The sequence below is a fragment of the Marmota flaviventris genome, chromosome X (genome assembly GCF_047511675.1).
Source record: "Marmota flaviventris isolate mMarFla1 chromosome X, mMarFla1.hap1, whole genome shotgun sequence".
NCBI classification, from domain to species: Eukaryota; Metazoa; Chordata; class Mammalia; order Rodentia; family Sciuridae; genus Marmota; species Marmota flaviventris.
In genome coordinates this window covers 47,590,513-47,617,646 of record NC_092518.1, presented here as the reverse complement: position 1 = coordinate 47,617,646, position 27,134 = coordinate 47,590,513, and the positions used below count along the sequence as shown (strand labels likewise).

The 27,134-nt window shown below is 36.2% G+C and overlaps 1 protein-coding gene across 4 annotated transcripts in view; it reads right to left on the bottom strand.

The window, feature by feature from the left end:
* Klf8 (KLF transcription factor 8) overlaps positions 1-27,134 on the bottom strand; it is a 44,188-nt gene that overhangs the window by 12,507 nt on the left and 4,547 nt on the right. For all 4 annotated transcript variants that reach the window (XR_003581160.2, XR_003581159.2, XM_027924836.2 and 1 more), the window contains 4 exons: positions 16,803-16,876; positions 6,907-7,471; positions 3,851-3,962; positions 3,051-3,190 (listed from right to left, as the gene is read on the bottom strand). Coding sequence is in view for 2 of the 4 variants with exons in the window: in XM_027924836.2 (XP_027780637.2) it covers positions 3,051-3,190; positions 3,851-3,962; positions 6,907-7,471; positions 16,803-16,876 (891 nt within the window). In the remaining 2 variants the exon portion in view is untranslated. The remainder of the gene's footprint in view (positions 1-3,050; positions 3,191-3,850; positions 3,963-6,906; positions 7,472-16,802; positions 16,877-27,134) is intronic.

The window sequence follows — 27,134 nt, the reverse complement described above, 5'->3', positions numbered from 1 at the left end:
TGATTTACATTTAATCTAAACAGAACAAAAACATATGAAAATCCTCTGACTACTGTCTGAAGAATGAATTGTAGTGAGAAAAGCATTAAGGCAGGGAGATTAGTTAGGGTACTACTACATTAGTCCAGGGAAGGAGATGAATTAACAAATTGCCACCTCATTCCCCAAAATGGCTAACCCTATTGTGATTCAAGTTGTTAGGGCAAATTAAATTGCTTCTGAGAAGTGCCTTCAAGATTACCCTTGAGATTATATATCCATGGAAAGATTGCATGTTAATTCCTGGGACCTTCTAGAAGGGTAAACACTAGGATACATTGAAATTTAGGCTATAGGGTTGCAGATAAAATAGTCAGATAGGGTCATCCAGTTCAACCCCTTCATTTTACAGCTGAGGACCCTGGATAGTCGGAGAGATAGGATTAGAACTCAGGCATTCTATACCCCCTGTTTATTGTTTTTGCCTCAATAACTTCAAGGGGAACAATTTTAAGGCTTAAAGAGGAATATGTGAACAGATGTGATCTGATGTATTGTTGAGTGTATAAGAATGAATTGAAATTGAGAAAGGTCATCTGAACCCTACTATCTAGATAAATCTACGGTATATGTATGCTAAAACCATACCATATTGCCTCTCATTAAATGAATTTATTCAACTGCCTTCAGATCTGCTTTATAGCTTTATAACTATCTAGAAAATACAGTTCAGAGACCCAAACCCATGGATCTATCTTAACATCACACAGAAACAACTAAGAAGCATGTGCCAAAATGCTATGCAATAGAAAGTACACAGCACCCTTTGATATATTGTTGCCAAAAACTTAACGTAAATCTGATTAATCTTCCAGGTATAGTTATCAGCTTGTAGGAATTATGGGGAACAAGGAATAATTTAAAATGACTGATGTAATCAGAGAAACTTAGAACATGGAAACATTGGATTAGACTAATGATCTGGGCTCTTCAACAAATAAAACAGAAGAGGAAGAACAATTAAAGAATTAAAAGATAACTAAGAGAAATATTAACCAAATTCAATTAATGACCTCATTTAGATATTGATTTGAACAACCTTTTAAAAATAGTTATTAGATATTTAGGGGAAACTTGATATTAAGAAATTTTATGTGCTAATGTTATTGTGCTTATTTTAAGTGCCTGTTAAAAACATATTCTGAAGTATTTATGACTGATATTGCAGGATGTTTGGAATTTGTTTTCAAACAATATAATGGGCTGGGTGTGGTAATGCACACCTATAATCCCAGTGGCTCAGGAGGCTGAGGCAGGAGGATCACAAGTTCAAAACCAGTCTCAGCAAAAGTGTTGTGCTGAGCAACTCAGTGAGACCCTGTCTCTAAATAAAATACAAGATAGGGCTGGGGATGTGGGTCAGTGGCCGAGTGCCCCTGAGTTCAATCCCTGGTATCCCCAAAAAAGTAAAATAAAATAATATAATGGGAAGTGGGAGAGTCAGTGGGACTATAGAAGGAACAAGATTGACAAGTATTAATAAAATTCTTAAAGTTGGATGAAGGGTACATTGAAGTCTAATAAACTATTCTGCCTTTTCATGTTGAAAACTTAGATTTAAATACTTAATATCATATATAGTCAGTGGAGTTAACATCCATCTGCTGAAGAAGCAAACAAAAACATCAATAAATAAAAATAGTACCATGCAATCTGAAGATATAGTCACTAAGGCTCTGGGCTCTTCTATATGAATTTTAACACAGCAAATAAAACACAATAGATAGAGGGCATCTTCTTTGTTCAAAGTGTCTAAGTCTCAATTCTGAGCTGGAGGTTGCTGAGAGCAGTCATTAAGGCAAAGTACACAAAATGATCAGACATTCTGTGTCTGGATTCTGGGCAGGTTTCTTTGAATTGCTGATGTTATAAAAATTTTTTGAACTAGATGTCAACAGTCAAAATCTAAGACATTTTAGCCAGGTGTGGTGGTGCACACCTGAAATCTCAGAGGCTTGGAAGGTTGAGGCAGGAGGATTGCGAGTTCAAAGCCAGCCTCAGCAACTTAGTAAATCCCTAAGTAATTCAATGAGACCTGTCTCTAAATAAAATACAAAAAAGGGCTGAGGATGTGGCTCAATGGTAAAGCACCTGTGGATTCACTTCCCAGTACCAAAAAACAAACAAACAAATAAACAAACAAACAAAAAAAACCACCAACAACTAAGATTCTTCAAATAAAAAAAAAAAAACCTTGATTTAAACTTAGGAGATTTCCTAATACTCAGTTGTAGTAGGGTGGCAACTGTCCTTCAAATGAAGCAGGAGTCCCCTTTGACACAATCCTTACCCAGTCTGCTTTAATTATTTAGGTGCATCTTTCTTCAGATGTAAACAAAGATAAATTATAGGTTAATGTACAGAGCTGAGCTTCAAAAGCCTTCTTTAATATCATTAAGTTTAAATTGCTTTTGTGCTTTTCCATGCTCATTAAAATTTTGGGGACCCTAGTCACAAAGGAGGTAATAATGTTTTAGTTGCCTTAATTTTTGCTTCAGTGTTATGGCTTCTTAATTAGAAAGACCCATGGGTGCTCACCAGGAAGGATGACTACTCATAAGAAACCAGGTTTCATGTTTTGCTAGTCTCGTTTTATAAATGTTGTCATAGAACATGAATAAGACATGGAGGTTAAAACCATGAGTTGGGCCTGTCCATGAGTATTAATGAATCCATCTCTTTTTAAAATTTTTTTTTTTTAGTTGTCAACGGACCTCCATTTTATTTGTTTATATGGTGTGCTGAGAATTGAACCCAGTGCCTCATACATGCTAGGCAAGCACTCTACTAACGAACCACCACTCCAGCCCCCAAATGAATCCATCTTTGCCTCAAGACTTCCTTCTCTTCCTAGCTCTCAAAGATTCATGTGTGTAAGTCTCTCTCTCTCTCTCTCTCTCTCTCTCTCTGTGAGTGTGTGTGTGTGTGTGTGTGTGTGAGAGAGAGAGAGAGAGAGAGAGAGAGAGAGAGAGACAAAGTGAGTTTTGGAGTTGAATTGGGGGCAGGCAGACCTGTATGGATTCTGCGGTGAGCTTTCAGGTGAGAGCTTTTGGTGTACACTTTGCTGCATCCTGCAAAGTCACATTGGTGAATCCGTCTTCTCTTCAAGTCAAGTGACTCTTCCCCCTGCATTTGGGCCATTGTTGCTGGTCTGAGCAAAGAAAGAGAGAGATAGGCCAAAGAATGACTTTAAAGTAGAATCTAAAGAAACAGAGTTTATTAAAGTGGTTCTACCTCATACCAGTTTTTAATTTATGCAAATTTAATGTTAGCTCTACAAGTGAAGAAGTAATTGGAATAATGCAAGCAATTCTTTCAACTAGGCCATTCTATTCAGGAAGTGTATGTTCCTGAAAAAGCATGGGAAATGGTAACGTTTCCTTGGGTGGTTGTGTTCCCAAATGGGGCAACCATTTCACCGTGATGAGTGTCATTTTTCATACACATGGTTGCTAAACATAAACCAATTACTTCCAATTAGTTTCAACATTAGAAAGTCAGGTTGTTTTAAACTTACAGAGAAAAAGAGTACACAACTGAATTTATGGGGAATTTGGAGATTTTTTTCAAGGGTAAAATTAATGATCTACAATTAGAATATAACTCTACCATAACCTTTATGCACGTGTTCATGCACATGTGTGCACATGAACTCATATATCTTCTCTGGGAAGGCAGTTTGCCTATATTGCCAATTTTTTTTACCCTGTTTCTGAAAATTAAGTCCATCTCTATGCACTCAAGCACATGCACACACACACACACACATACACATAAGATACAGACTTGAAGTAAAGACAAAAGTACTCACTCTTGCTGGAGTCCCTGCAGACTCTGTAAGGCTGAAGATCCACTCTCAATTGCACTCTCTTCACTGTCACTAGGAATCTCCAGTGGAGACATGGAGGTGGGGTCAACTTTCACTAAAAGCAAAGAAGCAGTATGAGCCAGAAAGAATGTATGTGCCTCTACAATCATTTTCAGGATTCTCAGTTTGATCAATATTGAGAAGTATCAGTGAAAAAGAAAAATAAAGCTGGCTGTGGTGGTGCACACCTGTCATCCCAATGGCTCTGGAGGCTGAGGAAGGAGGATTGAGAGTTCAAAGCCAGCCTTGGCAACTTATTGAGACCCTGTCTCTAAATAAAATGTAAAAAAAGGCTCGGGATGTGGCTCAGTGGTTAAGTGCCCCTGGGTTCAATCCCCTGAAATGCCCGCCTCCCCCCAGTAGAAAAATAAAGAAAAAGGAGAGCTGGGAGAAGTGTATATGTGAGGAAAGATGATAATATATAAAATTTTAGCATAGCAAAGAACAGAAATGCCTTTAAAAGAAGAGTGGTAAGAATTATTTTGGTACCACTAGAATGTGAATTTCTCTAGGATAGGATCTGAGTATGATTCATTTCTCCATCTCCAGATTCCAGGACAGGGTCTGTTGAAAAGTCAGATTCAACATGTTTGTTGAACTGAATTCTCTGAATGGTTCCCTGGTTGTTCTAAAATAATTTCTAGGATTATCCTAGAGGTTTGAACATCTCCTTTGGCCTTCATGCTCCTAAATGAAAATAATAAGTGCAATAAAACATGTACCTAGCACCTAGTAGATGCCTGACACATGTTAGCACTCTCCTTTTGTGCTACTGTTGGGAGAAGCCCTTAAACATTCCTTATTATCAACCACTGCTGTTTTCATTTCCTAGCAAAGTTCAGTCAGGTGCTCAATAGACTCCCAGATCCACTGAAAGCTTCAAAATTTACACCCACCTGAGGGTGGGTATAAGTTGAGAGGAAGTATTTGGCTAGTCCAGGTGTCTTTATACTTTATTAATCACTAAATCATTTTAAACATACATCTCAGTATATGTACATGTCTATCTCTCTGTGTCTGTATGTGAATGTGATATAAATGTACTGGTGTCTTAAAAGTTTGTGTACATTATGAAAAACAAAAAGTGACATGAAAAAGGGTAAGAATATAAATTTTGGTAATTTGTTATTACACTCCAGTTGTTTTGTGTGCCTCCCTAAGGTTTAAACACCCCATTTTGGAGGCCATTGAATTAATGTCCTTATCTTGGAACTCTATTTTACACCTTTAAAAAAATTTTAGTTTGTTTATTTAAGGTGGCTCTGGTGAATTGATGAATTCTTTGAGTGGGGGTGGGGAAGAATTCAACGCTCCTTCAAACCACCCCTTGATGATCTGACTGCCTTATCTCAGAAAATTTTCACACAGGGAAAGTTTGTTACCTTTTTCTGGGCTCCTCTTATACAGAAACTGATATCATACCTCAAAAACAAGATAATTATGAATATTTATCAATACCATAATTAACACTATTCTATAATAATATTTTTATTTAGAAAAGTACTGCAGAGTCTCAGAAACTTGATGCTTTGTATGTTGGTTTTTAACCTCTACATTTAGTGATGGAATGATCACAGGACATTGAATTTCAAAGGAAGAGAACTCCTTGAAAATTCCTTATTATAATGAGCTAAAATTTTGTTCCTAATAATTTCCATCCACATCTCTTCCCTTTGGCCCTTTTAAATATTGTCAACTTTACAATTGACATGGGTTTGAATCCTCTTATCATCCTGATTTCAATCTTCTGATTATCCTCCCAATTTGTAAATGTCTTTCCTAAGGCACAATGCACAAAACTGACTATAATATTACAGATGTGGTAAAGCTAAATATCTTGTACCACCTCTGAGGCTATATAATTTTCTTTGATCATTCCTGATTACAAACTAAAATAGATATACCTCTCTAGGAGGGGAACAGCATTGCTGGGAGATAATGGTGAAAAGGAGACTTTATTTATACCCTTATGAATTCTGAACTTAAAAATTAAATAAAAAGAAAGATTACAGCATATGATTTCTCTTCTGGAAATATTCATTTGTTTGCTCATTAAATCATATGTTGTAAGATAACTACTATGTAACACTGTGTTAAGGTCTCTGGAAAGGCACATGCACACACAAAAGAAGACAGTATTATTCTTGAGGAATTTATAATTCAGTAGGGAATAAGGCCCATATATTTATGATTCAGGTAATCAAAAAATAAAAGGGGGGGGGGTAATAGATGCCCAATGAGGTGAAATACAGGAAAGATGGCAATATTTTAAAGATACTATTTTGTAGGAAAGAAAAAAGGTATGATACTTATAACTTATAAGTTAACTAAGTATCATAGAAGTAGAAATTGTGTATGTGGCTCAGTGGTAGATCATTCACCTAGCACATGCTAGGTCCTGGGTTCAATCCTCAGCGCCACATAAAAATTAAAAAAATAAAGACATTATGTCCATCTACAAGTAAAAAATTTAAAAAAAATTTGTCCCCCCCCCCTTTTTTTTCAGAGTCCCTCTAAGTAGCTTAGGGACTTATTACGTTTCTGAAGCTGGCCTTGAATTTGCGATTCTCCTGCTTCAGCCTCCTGAGACCCTGGGATTACAGTGGGGTTACAACCACACCTGGCTCATTATACATTCTATATTGGGGGAGGGTACGGGGGATTGAACTCAGGGGCACTCAATAACTAAACCAGATCCCCAGCTCTTTTATTTAGAGATAGGGTTTCACTGAGTTGCTTAGCGCTTTGCCATTGCTGAGGCTGGCTTTGAAGTCACAGTCCTCCTGCCTCAGCCTCCCAAGCCTCTGGATTACAGGCGCCACCGCCTTCTTATACATTCTTAAGCATTAAAGAGATATGATAAAAACAGTGTTTATGAAAGACTATCCTTAAAGCAGTGAGGAAGAATAATTGGAGGGGGTGAAAAGAGGCAGGAGATAGAATGATTTGAAAAGATGGAGGAAAATAAGGCTGAGGACAAGGGAAACATTAATGCTCACCTGATCCAGCATTTTTGCCATCTCCTCCAATGAGCGGGACTGTAATGGCAGCAGGGCCTCCATCTGTAGGCAAACTGGTATACACCATGGGCAGGGACTGCACCACCACTGGTATGGTCTTCAGTCCACCCATTTTATTTGGCAGACTGACTGAGGGGATGGTGTGAATCACATGTAATATCTGTTGGCCACCAGTCCCCTGAGAGGAGGCCAGTATAGAACCTGGAGTCAGAATAGTAGGGATGTTTGCTGAAGTGGTGGTTTCAGATGTTGAAGTGGACACCACAAGGCCCTGGGGAGCAGATTGTGGCTTGGGAGGACGTATTGGAGCTTGCAACATGCTAGCAGGCTGGAGAGGAGCCTTGGGTTTGTGAAAGGAGAGATCAACTGGTTCCATTTGGGGCAAGTTGAAATCATTTGCTAGAAGTTCTTCTGGGGGCTCAATCTTGATATCATTAAATAGGGCTGGGTTCTCCATGGGGCTCGCATCCAGGAGTGGTGGAGATGTCATATTACTTCCGTCAGCTGTGTCAGTGGGATCTCTGATCTGAACAGGACCAGTGACCTAAAATAAATAATCAAATGAAAGATGCTAAATACTGTAAGTATTCTAAAGAGACATGTGAGAAACAAAAGAAAAAAATCTCTGTTCTCACTGAAAAAATATAGCTGAGTGCAATCACATACCTATAATCCTAGTGTCTCAGGAGGCTGAGGCAGGAGGATTGCAAATTTCAGGCCAGCCTCAGCAACTCTAGTAAGGTTCTGCCTCAAAATAAATAATAAAAAGGGCTAGGGATATAGCTTAGTGTCAGAGTGCCCCTAGGTTCAATTCCCAGTACAACAAAATACATGTGCCCCTCCCCCAGCACAAAGTGTTGGGGAAAATTAGGTACAAATACACCAAAGAGAAAAAGTTTGCTAAGCTTTAGTAAGTACTGGTACTATATCAGGTAACTGATAGAAATCATTTCATTTAATTTTCACAATAATCCTGCAATATTAATTAAAGTCGATACTTTCTGTGCATGTACTATAAGCATTATGCCAAGTCCAGTGACAGCATACATAAAGAAGGTACAGCTAAGGAGTTCATACTAACATAGAATAGTGTGTTAGTATAGAATAATGCAAGTATCTTATGAATTATACCATAAATGTGATTGACACATAAACAAAGTATTTTGGAAAAAGAAAAAGGAATGGTTCATTTTATCTAGACAGGGAAAACTTCATAGAGGAAGTGACATTTTAGATGAGCTTTAAAAATAATAGGATTTCTCTAGGCAGAAAGAGGTAAGAAAGATGTTTCTTGTCTGCAGAGATATAACAAACAAATATGTTTAATGAATATCAATGCAGTATAGTTAGTTGTATTATATGAAAAATTAAATCGTCCAACTTCCAAATTGTTTTGTATTTAAAAAATACAAAAGCCTATGACTGCATATACATTTAAAGAAAATGAAATATATATGTCATAGAGACACCTGCACACCCATATTCACTGTAGCACTACACAATAGCCCAGAAATGGAAACAACCCAAGTGTCCATCAACTAATGAATGAATAAAGAAAATGCTGTACATATAGCAATGGAGTAGTATTCATTCATAAAAGGAATGAAATCCTGTCATTTGAAACAACATGGATGGAACTGGAGATTACAAGCCAGGCACAGAGAGATATGTACTGCATGATTTCATTCATATGTGGAATCTAAGAGTTTATTCCACAGAAGTTTAGAGATTCTACCATTCTAGGTGACTACCAGAGGTTGGGGACAGTGGTAGGGGAGAGATGGGAAAGGTTGAACAATGAGTACTAAGATACAGTTAGATAGGAACAAGAGACTCTGGGCTATTTATTGCCCATTATGGTGACTAGATAACAATAAAGCATTTCAAAAAGCTGAAAGAAAGGAGTGAAAAATTTCACAACTAAGAAATACTAAATATTTGAGGAGATAGATATGTTTAACCTGATTTAAACATGACTCAACAGATGTGTATTGAAACATTACATGGTACCCCATTATTATGTAAAATTTTATGTTCTATGTCAGTAAAGAAATATTTTTTAAATACTAATAAATTACCACTGTATGTAATATAAAACAATGTAGAGCTCCAACCTAACTAAAACCTTTCTAAGAATTCTGTAATTTGAAACATCAAAAGATACTGTGAAATATGTATGCCGTTGCCAAGCAGCACTCTGGATCTTGACAACAAGTCTCCATGATATTCTGAGTCATAATAGTTTTAAATTATGAGAGATGTTCAAGAATGCATCCTTTATATAAAATAGAAACATCCTTTGGTGTTTTATATTTGGAAGATTAGGGAAGGCTGAGTTCAAGGAAAGGTTGAAGACAATTGTTTGAAGAGTGGAGTGATATGGCAGAACTATTCCTATGAGATTTTTTTTTTTTTTTTTGTGTGTGTGTGTGTGTGTGTGGTGCTGGGGATTGAACCCAGGGCCTTGGGCATGCAACTGAGCTATATCCCTGCCCTCTATGAGATTTAACTAGCTCCTCAATGAAGGTAGTGTTAAAGAAAAGATTGGACACAAAAGGACCAAAAAGAAAGCAAGTATAAACATCTTAGTGAGATATTTATGAGACATTTGGAGAACTCTGAATATTGACTGGATGTTGGATATTAAAGAATTATTGTTAAATGTAATGTGTGGGGCTGGGGTTGTGGCTCAGTGGTAGAGCGCTTGCCTAACACTCCTAAGGCACTGGGTTCAATACCCAGCACCACATAAACAAAAAGCTAAATAAACAAAATACAGGTATTGTGTCCATCTATAACTAAGGAATATTTAAAAAAATGTAATGTTTGATAATAATATTATGTTCATAAATAATTTTTAAATTTAGCTGAGATCATAAGGGCCTTAATTCAGAGGAAGGTGAAGGGTCTGGGGAGGTACTGTTCTCTTGCTCTGACTTTATTTAAAAAACCCTCAGAGCATGCTGGGAATGAGGTAAAGGGCACCCAAAGCATCCATGCTTTATCTTCAGAATTTAACCAGCATGTTGCCTACTTTTACCTTTTGCTATGCTGAGACACTATTTGGTTCTTGATTTTAAAATCCCTAATTCAACTCAGGCCTAGTTTGTAATCTAAACCCTTGCTTTAGTCTACTCATCCAGGACATAATTTTTGTGATTTTTCGTAGTATTGCATATACTTCTAATATAATCCATCCTTAATGGGTGGATTCAATTCATCTGGGGAAGGGGAAGGCAGTAGAATCCTGTAGGCAGTGGTATTTGTGGGGTGTAGCAAGAAGAGAGAAGAAAATATCAAGAATGGTTTTGCCAGACATAAAAATCTCAGTCCACTGAATCCCCCAAACCAATTTAAGTTTTTATTTTTCCTACATTTCCCACTTGTTTTGTTTTATTCCCAGATAAAAGAGGCTAAATCCAAGGAATCTCTAAAAGAGAACAGGAAGGGTTTCTGTTTCCATAGTCTATCACAGCTGTCAATGATATTAAGAAATAGAGTTTAAAAAGAGCAGGGCACGGTGATGTATGCCTGTAATCCCAGCGGCTTGGGAGACTGAGGCAGGAGGATCACTAGTTCAAAGCCAGCTTCAGCAATTTAGCAAGACCCTAAGCAACTCAGACAGACCCTATCTCTAAATAAAATATATAAAAAAAGGCTGGGGATGTGGCTCAGCGGTTAAGTACCCCTGGGTTCAATCCCCAGTACCAAAAAAAAAAAAAAAAAGCTTAAGTAGTTAGGTATAATATTATTTTCTATAAGAATGTGTATTGTGGGTGCAGGTATATAAATAGACAAAATCTGCTAATAACATCAAGAAAAGATGTAGCTAAATGATTAGGGACTTTCTGGATTTTACTTTATGAGGCCAAACTCTAAATATATAAAGTGAAAATTATTTTGGTAACTTTTCTCTCTTTTGCCAAACAAAGGCCATTTCCAAGATGCTGAGGGCTACCTACAATAATGGTATTAGTTCAAGGCCTGGTGCCTAGTTGGTATTTGATTTACAGTTATTCATTTCACTGAAAACACATAATTTAGGGAGATCCAAAATGGAAACTAACTCATGAAAGTATAGAAACTGAAGAACAAATAGGTTATTCTTATTGCCTTGATGAGATATTATTTTCCTGCTCTAATAAGCCATCCTGAGTTGCCCTTTATAGATTAAGTCTGCCTTGCAGTCTTTCAGACCAAAACCCAGGCTGCCACAGGACTTCAATCATTCCCCTCTCCTGCCATCATCACATGACTTTGATAGAAATGTTAGAAGGCTAGTTGTTTGGGTTTCTGTGTTTTAATAGTAAAATTCCTCAAAGCATATCATCACATTTTCCTTCTGTACATATCACTTTCAAGAGTGCTTGTTATATCCAAGTGAATCCAGCCCACAGCAAGTATTTTCTGTTTCAATACTGTCTTCTGCAAGCAAGCTTCCTCAACAAAACAGATTACTCTCGAAAGCAGCTCTCAAGGTTATTCTTACTATTCCTGGCTTTGTGGCTTAAAAACAAGTTTTCAATATTTATACAGTCACATAGTGAAGTTTTTGTGTGCACTGAGGATTCTCTTTTCAACATGATTAAAATGATTTTCATAGGATCCTAATTACACTGATTTATTCCATATTATCACTATAAGCATCCCTCTTGTTAAAAAAACACACTATGTGCTTTCCTTTGTCTTTCCACATAGTGCATTATACTTAAAGACTCTGAAGAAGACATAATTTGTAAAGAATGGGTGTGTTTTCAACCCTAGAACTTAGGTGACTTTAAGAATCCTCACTAAGCTGGGCATGGTGGTACACACTTGCAATCCTAGCAGCTTGGGAGGCTGAGGCAGGATGATCGGGAGTTCAAAGCCAGCCTCAGCAAAAGTGAGGCACTAAGCAACTCATTGAGACCCTGTCTCTAACTAAAATACAAAATAGGACTAGGATGTGGCTCAGTGGGTGAGTGCCTCTGAATAATTCCCAGTATCTCCATCCTAAAAAAGAAAAATTCTCACTAAGATGATTCAGGTTGGCTCCCTATTCTACTATTCATTGAATATTAACTTTGAAAGTTAATCTGAGCATTGATTTAAAGCTCTGCCATCAGATTTTTCACTCTAAGTCACATTTTTCATCTTCAATGTTGTTACAGTTTGGATATAGATTGTTCCCCAAAGGCTCATGTGTTAAAGACTTGATCCCCAATGAGCAATGTTCAGAGGTGGAAATTGTAGGAAGTGATTGGCTCAAGAGGATTCAGAACTCATCAGTGGATTAATCCATGGATAAATTGACTATTGAGATGTCATAGAAGCTGTTGGAAGTGGAAGCTAGTTAGAAGATGTAGGTCCTTCGGGCTGTGCCCTTGGGATCTATATCTTGTCCCGGGACTCTGCTTCTCTCTCCGCTTCCTGGATGCCATGGGGTGTATAGCTTTCCTCTGCTATGCCCTCCTGCCATGATGTTTCTCCTTGCTTAAGGCCTAAAAGCAATGGAGCCATTGCTGTAGCCAAGCAATGGCATAAATATTCTGAAGCCATGAGCCCAAATAAACCTTTTCTCCTTTAAGCCTTTTTTATTTTTTTTCAGGTATTTGTCACAGCAACAAAAACTTGACAAATACAAATACTTTGGGATGGCTCCAATTTTTAAGTGTTCTCTAGCCAATCATTATCACTCTTCAAGAAAGATAATGGCTACTTTTCCCATTTTCTATTTTAAAACCTGAAGCTACAGCTTTCTAGAATTTTTGAGTCTATGAAGGTCATGCATGAGAAAAAAAAGACAGAAACTTGGGAGAAAATTGAGAGAAGCTTTAATTTACACAGTATTCATCCTCAAATTCCCACAATCCTAATCCAGTTTTTTAAAGCCAATCTGAGTTGGCAATTTTAAAAAAAAAATCTTTATTGATATATTACCAAAGGTGATAGAGAAAGGCACTTAAGATTCTAGAAAGAAATCCAAAGAAAAGGTGGTCAATTTCACAAAGATTTAAGCTCTTGGGTATTTGATAAAGATAGCGATGAAAAGCCTTAGGTGATGAATGGTCAGAAAAATCAACTATTAAAAACAAAGTTTCCACCTTTCATTTATTTGAAACAGCCATGATGTGGAACATTAAAGTGGGAAGGCACGACTAGAAAGAAAATGAAAGAACAAAATACTTCAGACAGCACAGTAGGTGGAAAGGAGAGTAAGGAGCGTTGTCATGGTAACAAGATAAAGCCCAGACTCCTTCCCTAAGAGAAAGATGAATGCTGTTTTTGTACACAGGTCTCTCCTAGCTTTTCTCTGGGTGTAGACTAATCATTTTCATGCCTGGGTGCACATGTGTGGGCATACACACATATATTGTGCACATTCATTGTTTAGGTCAAAAATCAGTTTAACTCTCTGAAACTCTAAACCTTTTACATTAAGGACATCATGCATGTTAGTATTAGAGAAAATAGAGGTGGATGGAGATGGATATTATTAGAAAGCTAGACTTAAACTAAATCAAGAGCAATTTTGAATCTTACATCACCACCATCTCAACAGCATCAGGAAATAAAGCACTGTAGGACAAAAGAATTCATCAATTTGTACAAACTGATGAACTAGGCAATCTTAAGGGAATAAGAAAGTAGCAGCCACATCTATGGAAAAGGAGATCAGAAATGTACATATGTATGTATGTGTGTGTATATATATATATATATATATATATATATATATATATATATATTACATGTATGCCTATATTATTTCATTAGGTATTTATTTAGTATTTCATATAAAATATGGAAACATTCAGCATGAAACTATGGAAAATGAAAAACAATAAGATAAAACAATTTTTCTTTCTCAAAGCATCTGAGAAAATTTCTGGATGATATATGGATGAAGTAATCTCATTCTAATAAAAATTTAACACATTGTAGTAGGCTGAATGGTGGACCCCAAAGAAGATTTTTCCACATTCTCATCTCTAGAAACCTTTTCCTTATTTGGAAAAGTTTTCTTTGTAGATATAATTAAGGATCTTGAGGCCATCATCCTGAATTATCTGGGTATCATCTAAATTCTATGACTAATGTATAAAAGAGGAGCACAGAAGAATGATAGATACAAAAGAAGAAGGTAATGTAAAAACACAAGCAGACATTGGAGGGATGGGGCCACAATCCAAGAAATGCCCTATCTATGAGAAGCTGGAAGAAATAATGAATAGAGTCTCCCCTAGCAACTTCTGATGGACTACAACACTGATAACACCTTGATTTTGGACTTCTGGCCTCCAAGATAGTGAGGATCTCTTGTTTTAAACCACCAAGTTTGTGGTAATTTGCTGCAGGATTTCTAGGAAACTAATACCTCATGTAAATCCCATAATTCTCCAGATTGCTAAGGACAAAACTAATATAGGACTTTATTTATGATGCACTTATTTATTTGGATAGTTAGTTGATTTTTAAACATAAATAATATTGATGGCAAGAGACAGGATAAAAATTTTGAAGGTGGTAAATTAATAGTTGAAAAATATCACTAGTAAGATATTTATATGAATTTGTTCACAATGGAGAACAAGTAACTAGCAGAGCTACATGAAAGTACAAAAAGTTAGCATTTCAGGGGTGCAAGTGCACTAGAGATTTGTGAGTTAGGGTTGTCAGTTAAAGTTTTACAGAAAAGATAAAATTGGAATTTGGACCTTAAAAAAAGTAGTAGGGGTTGGTAAATTAGGCTGACTGAGGCAGAGTCCAAGCAGAAAAAAAATCAGTGTAAGAAAAGGTGGCACTGAGAAACTTTTAGAAATGTATGACTTAATTAGATCTTATTATGGAAATCCTGTTCATTTTCTTTCATGTATCTATGTAGCAGAATGTCATTATTTGCAGGTGATGCATGCTACATTATTTAGGGGCAAAATTTACTGATGCAGCTTACTTTCAAAAGTAAGAAAACATGAGAGAGAGGAAGAGAGAGAGGGATGAAGGGAGTGGGGAGAGAGAAAATAAAGAGGGGGGAATATGAAACTATGCAAAAATATGTTCCAAAATGTTAACAACAGTAAATAACCCTAAAGCTGTTCATACATTTCAATCAAGAAATCCAACTTCTAGGAAATAATTAGAAACTAGAAATAAAGGGCAGGTGACAACCAAGTGCTCATTGGTAATGATATGTTGATATAAGAATTCAGAGAAGGGAGAGCAGTACATATGCTCTCAGCAAGGCATTCGATCACAGATCATAGTTTGTGACATAAACAAACCATATAATGAACCAAACCAGGAGGCATTTTTGAAAATGCTAGCATTGTGTGGTTATAGAGCACCAGCCCCTAGCCTTTGTGCCCTAAGACATGGCTAGTGTTCTATGGCTATGTACTACAAGCATCTTATTTTACTAAATGTAAATATATCCTGAAAATGGCAGAATACAAACAAAGTGCTTTAATCACCTACTATCTAGAATTTTCTACACACTGAACCAATTTCAAAGTCCCTTCAAATTCTGGAATTTTACTATACTTAAATAATGCATGGAAAAACATATCTGGAATCATAGTTAAGCACATTGAGATTGTAAAATAAAGTAGCAATGCATGCTGGACAACATTCATACAGTAGATATTTTTATCTAACAATACAAAAACTCACCTTCCTCTTGGTATTAACTATCACTAAACTCCAGCAACTAGCAGATGTTTTGCAATAATTAGCAAGTTTTTATGTGCTAATAGTTTCTAAATGACAACAGCTAAGTAAACAAGACATTAAATTGAGTTTAATATCGCTAAAATACTACAAAGGAGTCTCAGCTATATATATGTAACATTCAATTATATACCATGGGCCAAATATTTAATGATAAATAAAAGATAAATATGACTCCTAAAACCAAAAATAATCCATATAGTTTATCTGGGAATGAGAAAAAAACAGATAAATACTGTATACACAAAATTGGATACTCAAATTTATAGGCAACTTTCAAGGATAATTTTGACTGTATTTGGGTTTCATTATACAGTGGATTAAAATTTAACTGTGAGCAAGATGGAACTTCAATATATAACACAGAACGCTTATCTATAAAAAATAATGTTTTGAATCCTTGTTCAAGGCCTGTTTTCTTTTCTGTAAAATGGGAACCCTGAGAATAGTGATGGTTAATTTTATGTTCCAACTTAGCTGGACTACAGTGCCAGATATTTGATCAAACATTGGTGTAGATGGTTCTGTGATTGATTGACTGATGGACTGATTGTTCAGTTTTGATGAGACTAACATTTAAATCACTGGCTTTGAGTAAAGTACATTAACCTTCATAATGTGGATAGACATCTGCTGCCAGCAGTCTGCTTTTGGACTCAAACTGCAATTCCTCCTGTGTCTCCAGTCTGCTGGCCTATCCCATCAGATTTTGGACTCGTCATGCCTCTGTAAGCACGTGAGCCAATTTCATAAAATCTCTATATATTTACTAGGTATCTATCTATATATATATACATTTGATTGCCTCTATTTCCCTGGCTAATACAATATTCAACAGGATTATTGTGGAGATTAAAAAAGAGAATGTATTTAATCTTCACAATACCTGAAATATGAGATAGTGCTACATAAATCATTGCTATGGTCTACCAAAGGTCTAATATTGTTCTTATAGCCTTGATTCCAGTGGTTGTTTCTTTTAGGTCAGATCTACTCTATAGTTGAAACTAAGGCATTAGTTTCAGGCATTCAAATACTTCCTGGAAATCTATCTTCCTCCTTCCTGTCTCAGACTCCAAACATGTTAGAAGAAAAAATGAGCTTCAGCTCTGTAATAATTACTGGTCCTCAACACTCTTATGGCTCAATATTAGTACCTGATAACTGACCTGTTTGAATACCTGCATTGAGCCACCTTCTGAATTAAGTTGGACTTCCAAGTTGTTTATGAGTTGATCCATATCTGGAAAAAATACAAGGGAAAGATAACTTTTAGAACAAGACCTAACCCACTCTGAACATACAGTATGCCACTTATCCTTGGTTACCCTTATATGTGTTCTGAGAATACACTTTTTCAGGATTTAATAGATACTTAGAGAGAAGTCATTAAAACATTTAGATTTATTATACTCATCAAGATAGCCCTGACGTGTCCCCAACATATTAGACTCCCACTTGCCCCAAATTCTGCATACAGGTAATCTGTTTCTTCCAACCTCTCCAACCAGTTCAACTTCATAGGAATATCAGCATAACTACATAATTTCCAGAATCCTCTCCTCCTGATCTAGTTCCTATTCTCCTGAGTTCTAAGCTCCTGTATGGATATTGACCCAATTAAAATATCTATACATTGGGATTAAATATTCTCCAGAGAAGTATTTTATCTGTTTACCTCTCTTAAATGTGCAAATGGGGAGGGGGGGCTAATAAAAACTAGTCTTCCCTTTCCTCTTTAGATATCTGTTCCTTTTATGAAATGAGAGAGTTGGTAGCCTCATTCAGCTGCCTTGAAACATCACAATTTTTCCTAAAGCACCTATCAAGTTCTCTTCTTCAACTAGATTTTCTTTGATCTGTATATAGTCCAGTCTCCCTAGAGAGAAAAACACGGTAAAGAAGCCAAATCCACAACTCACTTATGACTTGATCAGTGAGATATAAGATCACATTAAGTGTTCCCAAGTCAATTACAATTATTTCCCTCGCCTATGACCTGATTACATTTCAAAAGTTCATAAATCTTAATTGTTTGGGATGTCAAATACACAGAAGTATTAATTTTAAAGGTCACATCACAATAGCCTTTTAAAACATAATTCAGTTAAATACAACAAATACACAATCAACAAGGATACAAAATTATAATATTGTAACACAAAAATGTAAAGGAGGAACCTGAAAACAATTATTTCATTTGTTGAATGTCAAGAATTGAGAAAATCATCCCTAATTAGAGCAGAAACATACAAGGAAACTTAACATTTTATTTTATTTTTATATTTATTTTTTAGTTTTCAGTGGACACAACAACTTTATTTTTATGTGGTACTGAGGATCGAACCCAGCACCCCGCGCATGCCAGGCGAGCATCCCCAGCCCCGGAAACTTAACATTTTAAAGCACCATATGTCCAATTTTATTTAAAAATTCATGACATCTTTGATGGAGGTATATGAGAACTGTACACATAACCTCCATTCATTCACCAAACATAGATACTGTGTGTCCAAGGCTGAACTAGGAACATTACTATGATTTTGGGCTCTGGGCCAACCAGACATGTGGAGAGCCAGAAAAATGTAGCAGAAACCTGTCCTGGTAGTCTGATGCACAAGAACCATTTCACAATTTTGACAAGGCCTTTTTTTTAAAAAAAAAAAAAAAAAAAAGATTCAACTCATCTGTCTAGAATGAAAGGATTTTGAACTATCTTCTGCATAGCCCTAAGGCTTCTATGGAACTTCTCAGGGGTGGTATAATGGAGAAAGAAGTATAGCAAAAAATGAGAAAGAATAAGAACAGTTGAGTCCAGAACTCAGAAAAATTATAATTTCCAAAATAATTTGAGCTCCTTGCTTTTTCCACTAATATATTCCAAGGACCTAGAATATTGCCTGATGCATGTTAGATGTTCAATAAATTTATGAATGTTTTTGATGATAATGATAGGAAAAAGGCAAGGAAATATGTTTTCTCAAGCACAGGAATTGGAAAACAGTAGGACAGAATGAAAGAAAATTAGAGAGGGCATATAAGAGAGATGCCTGTTGAATGATTAACTACAAAATAAGAGGTGTCAGAGAGGACAGCAAAGCATTTTCTGATTCCTGGAATGGGAAAATGGAGTGTGATGATAGAAAACAGTGTTAGGTCAGATAATTCTTATATAGTCTACATTGTTGGAGGGAAACAAAAAAGCTGGAACTTGCTTTGTTGTTACCAGGAAAATTTATAGGAGAATGTGGAGAGAATTCAGTTGTCCCCCTGAAGTCACAACACCTTGACTAAGCCTCATTTTTCTAGCCAGGACAATTTACAAGAGCCATGTTCTATCTGGTTTTCTTTAATTCCTATGGATTAAGAGAAAACAGGACTGAGGAAGAAGAATGACATTGAAAAACTATTTAGCCTCAATGAAGCTCGTTTTCTTTACCTGCCAAGAATGGGGAAAAATCATATTGTCTTTAAGTACATATAACTGCACTCAAAACAATTCTTGGCATATAAAAAAGTCCTTATTAACCACTCTCATCACCATCACCACAACCATTACTATCATTATTGTTTATTTTGGTGCTGGGGATTGAACTCAGGGCCTCGTGCATGCTAGGCAAGCACTCAGCTCCTGAATTTACAATCTCCAGCCCTCCTTATTATTGATGGTCAGAATCTTGAGCTGTGGCTCAGAATATCTCCTAGGTATCCAACAGGTCCTTTATACTCAATAAGCTCACAAAATGCTCATTTATTTTTACATATTTTATTTCTAGCATCATCATCAAGCTAATCTATCAAGCTAAAAATCTGAGGGTCACTCAACTTTGATCTCTCTCTCTCTCTCTCTCTCTCTCTCTCTCTCTCTCTCTCTCGCTTCAACTGGTCATCAGCCACAACAAATTCTACTCCAGAAATACCTCTTAAACCTGGATCTTCATCATTTGCCAGCCACTTCTCCTTCTCGTACACTCCATATTGTTACTGAAGTATGATAAAATGTGTGGGTTCTGGAGTGAGTGCCTGAGGTCAAATTCTGGTACTGAGACTTCTTAATAGTAAGACATTAGGCAAAGTTTCCCAGCTCTCTGTGTCTGTTTTCTCATCTGTAAAATGGGAATAATATTAGTTCATAGAGTTGTTGTGAGGATTTGTAAAATGGGAATAATAATAGTTCACAGAGTTGTTGTGATTTATAAAGTTAGTAAGTGTTCAAGTGCTTACAACAGAACCTGGCACAAAGAAGTATTATCTCTTTTTCTGAATACCGGGTAAGCTCATCCATAGTTACCTACTTTTATTCCTCTCTCTTTTAGCAGAGTATCTCCTACATACTATGACCTAATGTCTGGTGAGTAAATGAATATATGACCATGGGAATAAGCAAAGTTAGAGCCACATCCAGAACCACAGCTGCTTATCTCCTAAAGCTTTAATATCTAAAAATATTTTTTAAAAAATATCTCTTGCCCTATCTACATTAGAAATATTTTAGTCAAATGGCAAAGGGAATAGATGACAAATAGGAATGTCTCAGCCATTTCTGGTTGGAGCCCACTGAATCAAAGAATAAATAGCCAAATGTCATCAAATGAATAGCCAAATAGTCATTAGATAATTCTCATCTATATTCTACATGTCGGTAGGAGTGACTACAGAAAAAGTTTTTGGGAAGATGTAAAAACTTCCCTTTTAAAAATTTTGTATCTTCAATGTTTAGTCAGGTAAAATTTAAAAATAAGGAATTAGGGCCCACTGAAGGTTTTTTAAAAAGCTGTTTTTGAAAAAGAGGGCTTTATAAACCTCTTACTTTATAGAGTCAGGATTGCTTCTCTAAGTATCTAGGAGAGACCAGACAGAAGCACAGAAGCTGTCAGTGAGGGAAGTAGTGAGAAAATATGCAAAGGAAGTTATAGTACGTATGGTCTGGACCATTCAGATGTGAATCACCCAGACAGGAGGGCATCAAAAATGAAAATTACATACTTAAGGTAACTATAATTCTGCTTGGTTTGGCTCTTCAAGCCTTTGGGTTTAGAAGCTATATTTCCTGGTCTTTCTTCTAGGGGCAGAAGGAAATAAAGGAGAATTGAGCCACATCTCCAGTGGTCAATGTCTCCCATATGTAGGACAGAAGACCATGGGCACAGAAAGTTGATAAGATTATGTACTTCTGTCATGTTCCAAAGTGTATTTTTTTTACCCAACTGGCATTTCCTATAATGATCTGCTTGTTTTATGAAAGTAAACAGTGCCTCCAAGGGATAGGAGGAGATGGCTCACTAAGAAGACCACATCCTACCCTTTGGCCAACCTTGGAAGAGGAAAAATGCCTAGAGATGAAATAAGAACTTTAAGGAGGGAAGCAAAGCAGAGTTTTTAGAGCCTATAACTAAAAAGAAATAGGGAATAGTATACACATTTAAGAAGGGACTTAGTGCCTTAAGAGAATAGAGACTTTGGGCAATACAAATAATAATCCCTCTTCTGTATCTGCACAGCTTTACAACAGGGAAAGAGATAGCATTCATATAATTCCCATTTCACAGATCACTGATTTGGAGGCTCAATGACACACAGTTTAGAAGTCCTGGAATCAGAACTGAAACTTTTATCCTCTTAGTGCATTCTCACTACTTTTGAATACCTCAAATCTGGTGAGTACATTCTTCATGAAAAACTGTCTGCTAAAAGATCAAGTTTGAAGACAACAAAATAATCACTTAGGAGGACCTTATACAGATATTCACCTACAACCTCTGAACATAAAAAATACTGAAACTATTAAAATATGAGAAACAATCTTTTAGTGTTTTGAGATTATGGATCATTTTTTGAAAAGTGTTACCTATATTTTTATTATTAGAAAAAAATAATTAAAGGACTAGAGTACACATATATTTTAGATGGTTTATTATATATCTTCTAGGGGAATAGAAAGTAGTGTTAGGATGGGTCTTTACAAAAACCTTCAGGATTAAAGTTACTCGGTATCATGACATTAACAATGGAATGGTGATAAAAAGCTCTATAATAGTCTGTATTCCCCAAGTACTTACTATGTGTCAGGTACTGTGAAAATAATATTATCACATTTACTCCTCACAATCCTTGTAGTGAGTACTATTATTTCCCTATTTTATTTTTTGCAGTGCTAGGGATCAAATCCAGGGCCACAGGCATGCTAGGCCAGCACTCTACCACTGAGCCACACCCCAATCCTCCCCATTTTAAAAATGAGCAGAGAGAGATGAAGTGGTTTATCCCCAAATCACCCACCTAGGAGTGGCAGAAAGGGGATTTGAATTTCAACAGCCTGGAGCTATAATACAGCCATAATAAAGTTATAATGCATCTTGATCTGGAGGCAAATGTTTCCCCAACTTCTGCTTGAAGCAGGTCCCATAACAGAGGGTAAATGGTTGCTAGAAACAAACTACCCAATAAAAGGAGATTGCAAGATCCTCTAATTTATCCTATTTCCTTCAAACAGCCTCACATCTATCACTTTAGACATTATCAGAAAACTCAATCTCAAAGAAATCCCAACAGTAGTATCTCAGTGGACAAATCCTTATAACTTTCCTATGGAAAGATTTCAATATACACAAAAGCTGGAGGGTTTCTGAAGTACTTAGTCCAAACACGCAGCAGGTACTCAGAAGTGACCTTAAGACAGAAAACCCTTATAACTTGCATTTCCTGCTACTTAGAATGAGATAAAAGAAAATATGTGTGTCGGGGGCAACTGGGATGGTAAAAAGAATAGAAGTTTAAGAGGAAAGAACACATTACCACAAAAATGAGTACAGTCTGACAGCACATACCATGTGTGAATTTCAGTGACAGAAAGAATGAAATTGAATATTACACCATCACAACAGTTAGTCAAGTTTGAAGTAGTGAAGTAGTGTGAGGTAATGAAAAGATAAGGTGATAAGATACACCAGAACAAAGCTGGATGATTTTGTGCAAGTCATTTGATCTTTCTATGCCCCAGTTTCTCATACACAAAATGGAAATACATCCTCTCATTTGGTTGTCAAGCAGATAAATCATGGTAACACATATAATAATTTGTTTGTAAGACATAATTGTAAGATCTCAATGTAATTTTTAGGATGATTTCTGTCAGAAAAATCACAAAATAAAGTACAAAAATAAAGTCATATTTTAAAGATCCAAATCAGTTAGAGTAACAATTCATATCTTATTATTTTTGATATATTTATCTCTATTTCCTATGACTTCATATTCTATAGTATCACCTGCATGGCATATAATGCTTTCACATATTTGTCCTCTCCTCAGATGCTGATGTTAAGCCCAATTTTCTTTACTACAAGAAATAAAACAAATATGTATGACTGATAAATCACCTTGAAATGTGCTAGGGAGTCCTCATTCTGAAAAAAATAAAAGCTAAAGAGAATGATGATAAACTTCCATATGAGTTTTGGTTCTAGTTTAATCACCAAATTGTTAGGTGACCTTGGGCAAGTCCTATCACTTAATGTGGAAAGTGGAAATAACTTCTTCTCACTTACATCACAGGATCCTTGTGAGGATGACCTGAAAGAACAGATTTTTAAAAATTGCACAAATGTAACCTCATATTTCTAGAATTAGTCCCTCTGTCCTCAAAAACACCATCAAACAAGTACATTTATGTTCAAATAATAATCTTACACGCAATACCCTTGGTGGAAATTTATTTATTTATTTATTTATTTATTTATTTATTGGTAGTGGGGATTGAACCCAGCTGTGCTTAACCACTAAGTCACATCCCCACCCTTTTTATTTTTTATTTGGAGACAGGTATTGTTAATTTGCTTAGGGCCTCACTAAATTGCTGAGGCTCGCCTCCAACTTGTAAACCTTCTGCCTCAGCCTCCTGAGTCACTGGGATTACAGGTGTGCACCACCACACTCAGCCAGTGGTAGAATTTATAATAAAAGTGCTCTAGTTAAAGAAGGCAGTGTGAAATAAAGGTAAAATAATTTAACTAGGAGCTGGTAGACTTGGATTCTAGACCAAGCTCCACTGTTACCTGTTACTCAAAATGTTATTGAAACTACTTTCTTTTTCAGGCCCCTTCCAGTTATAATATTAAAAAATAAATAAATAAATAAATAAATAAAATTTCACCAGGGTATTGCATGATAAAGTCCATACATGGAAAATCCATAATAATCATCCAAGTTTCTGCTGAACCAGTGAGGTTGATGTCAAGAAAAACAATTAAATTCCCTACAAACCACTACATAAAACTTGAGTTTCATTTCAATGGCATTAAAATTATTATGGATAATTTCAAATACATACAAATGTAGAGACAGACTCCTATGTGTCTATTCCCAGCTTCAAATATATTCAATTAAAGGCAAATCTTATTTTATTTGTACTCCAAATTACTTGCCCCACCTCAGTGGATATTTTTAGGTAAATCCTAGAAACTATAACATTTCATTCCTATGGTATTTCTAACAGGGGATATTTAATCTTCACAATTGTCTGTGAGATAGCTACTATTGTTGATCTCATTTTCCACATGAGGAAATAAAAGGTCAGAGAGACTAAGTAATACCAAAGTCATAATAAATTGGTTAGTAACTGAAGTCACAGAATTGGTTCTCATCAAGATGTTATAAATTAAAATATAATTGGCTGAAAATTTTTCAAATACAGGAAATTTCATTTAAAAAGAAAATCTATTTCTTGATTTTCTGAACACTTGACAGATCTTACAACATGGAGTATACATTGAAAAAATATTTGGAGATGATCAGTGGCTGCTCCCTTTAGACATGGCATTCCTCTCTTTTTACTGGGTCTTGCTGAGATTTGAGCTTGAGATTCCAGGTTCATGTGATAAAATAAAACTAGGCATAAAGATAGCAGTCAAACTTTACAAGAAAAAGGCTGGAAACTGTGGCACACACATGTAATCCCAGCCACTCAGGAGGCTATGGAAGCAGAATCACCAGTGCCAGAACATCCTGCACAAATTAGTGAGACTCTGTCTCAAAAAAAATTGTCTAGGGATTTAGCTCGGTGTCAGAGTGCTTGCCTATCATGCCCAAGGCCCTGGGTTCTATTCCTCGCACCCTCAAAAAATGCATTAAAAGAAGCCAGGCATGGTGGCACACGCCTGTAATCCCAGCCATTTGGGAGGCTGAGACAGGAGAATTTCAAGTTCAAAGTCAGCCTCAGCAACTTAGTGAGCCCCTAAGCAGCTCAGCAAGACCCTGACTCTAAATAAAATACAAAAAAAGGCTGGGGATGTGGCTCAGTGTTTAAGTGCCCCTGGGTTCAATGCCCGTACGAAGAAAAAAAAAAAAAAAACATTAGAAAGTAATGGATGCTGTTTCAGTGAATTGTAACTTGAAGTTATGAGCCTTTGAAGCTATGAGAGATGACTGAAAATGGAACAGTCAGAAAAAAAATCCCCAAAGAATTGTTTGTTATGAAGTGGAGCTTGAAGAATAAGAAGAGTCCTAAAGGGAATTCAAATGAGAGAAAAAGTAGATTATAAACTCTATGAAGACAAAGAGTCCCACTTAAAATTATTCACCAGTATAACCCCAGCTTTTAGCATGATACCTAGAATTTTGTAGGTGTCTAGTAAAATGACTGGGCAAAGAAAAGAGGAATAATTTTTTAAAATGTGTTTTAAGGACAGTATCCTGGCAATAATCCTCAGAGAATGAAGAGGAGGAAGAATCAATGCAAAACTAGAAGCTAATAGAATATTCTATTTATTTTATGGTAAGAACTTGCAAAATTGCCACAAATTCAATACCTAGAATGGCCAGACAGTTTAAGGTCACCTAGGCCAGATGAGGAACACAATGAACAGATAATATATGTCCTGTCTAAAAGGGGTAGAGGGAGCAGTTCATAAACTCTAGGCAATTTTTGCCAGGAGCGAATACTGGTTAGTATCTTCTGATTATTCTGGAAAATCTTGAATTCTAGAATTTTAAAGTAAAATCTTATTCTGAAATGTTGGCAGTCAACCAATTTTTAAAAGTCTGAGACTAGGAGAATTGACATTCTGCTATGTTAACACTTTCACCCCCAATGTGAATGTATTTGGAGACAGGGCCTTTATGGAAGTTATTAAGGTTAAAGGAAGTCATAAGTGTAGGGTTCTAATCTTATAGAATTAGTGTCTTTATAAGAAGAAACACCATAGAGTTTTCTTTCTCTCTCTCTCTCTCCTTGCATAAAGGTCACGTGAGTATGTAGCAAGAAGGCAGCTATGTAGACAAGGAAAAGAACTCTCAAAAGAATATGAACATACTGGCATCTTGATCTAATATTTCTAGATTCCAGAATGTCAAAAAAATAAATTTCTGTTGTTTAGCAGACTCAGTCAGTGATATCTTGTTATGACAGCCCTATTCCTCTCATATAGAACTTACAAAGTTGTTATTGCTATTACAACATTGCAAAAGTTTGGAAAGAGCCTGTCAGTCCATAGAAAACTGTTTAAATACACCATGGTTCATCCATATAGTGAAAAACTATGCAGACACACAAAAGAATGAGACATATTCTATGTATTATATGGAAAGATCTCAAGTATATTTTAAGTAGACAAAACAAGTTGTGGAACAATGTGTAGAATGTGTTTCCATTTGTGTATAAAAGGGAAGTGGGAGTATACATATTTATTATCTGACCTACGTTAAATATCCATGAAAATTCTCCTTATGAATTGATAACTGTAGTTAACTCTAGTGAGGCAAAAATGGGTGGCTAGAAGACAGGAATAGGGGAGAGAGTCCACTGTACAGTTTTGTGTATGTTGGATTTTAAGCTCTGTGGAATGCATTACCACACCTAGAATAGATTTTTTATTTTTTGGTAGTGGGAATTGAACCCAGGGTGCTCAACCACTGAGCCACATCCCCAGACCTTTTTTTAACACTTATTTTTTAGTTGTAGGTGGACATAATACCTTTTATTTTATTTTTATGTGTTGCTGAAAATTGAACCCAGTGCCTCAGGCTTGCTAGGCCAGTGCTCTTCCCATGAGCCACAACCCCAGCCCCATCCCTAGCCCTTTTTATTTTGAAACAGCGCCTTGCTATGTTGCTTGGGGCCCTGCTAAATTGCCGAGGAAGGCTTTGAACTTGCAATCCTTCTGCCTCAGCCTCCTGAGTTGCTGGGATTACAGTCATGCATCATCAAGCCTAGATAAAATATATTTATAAATGAGAGTTTTCAAATTTTAGGGGAAACATACATGTGAGCTGTATTTGATCCATAGGCTAATTTTATTTTTTGCACTGCTTGCCTAAATTCAGGGGGTGGCAGTTAGAAGAAAAAAGGAAAGTATGTACTAATGCCAGATACAAAGAGAAAAAAAAAGCCTTTGGCACCTAGGTAGATGAGGAAACAGAGAAAGAAGGAAAAGTCTGATGCCAGCATTTTGAGCATCAGTTATAAGAACCATAACAACTACATTTTCTCACCGCTTACTATGTTT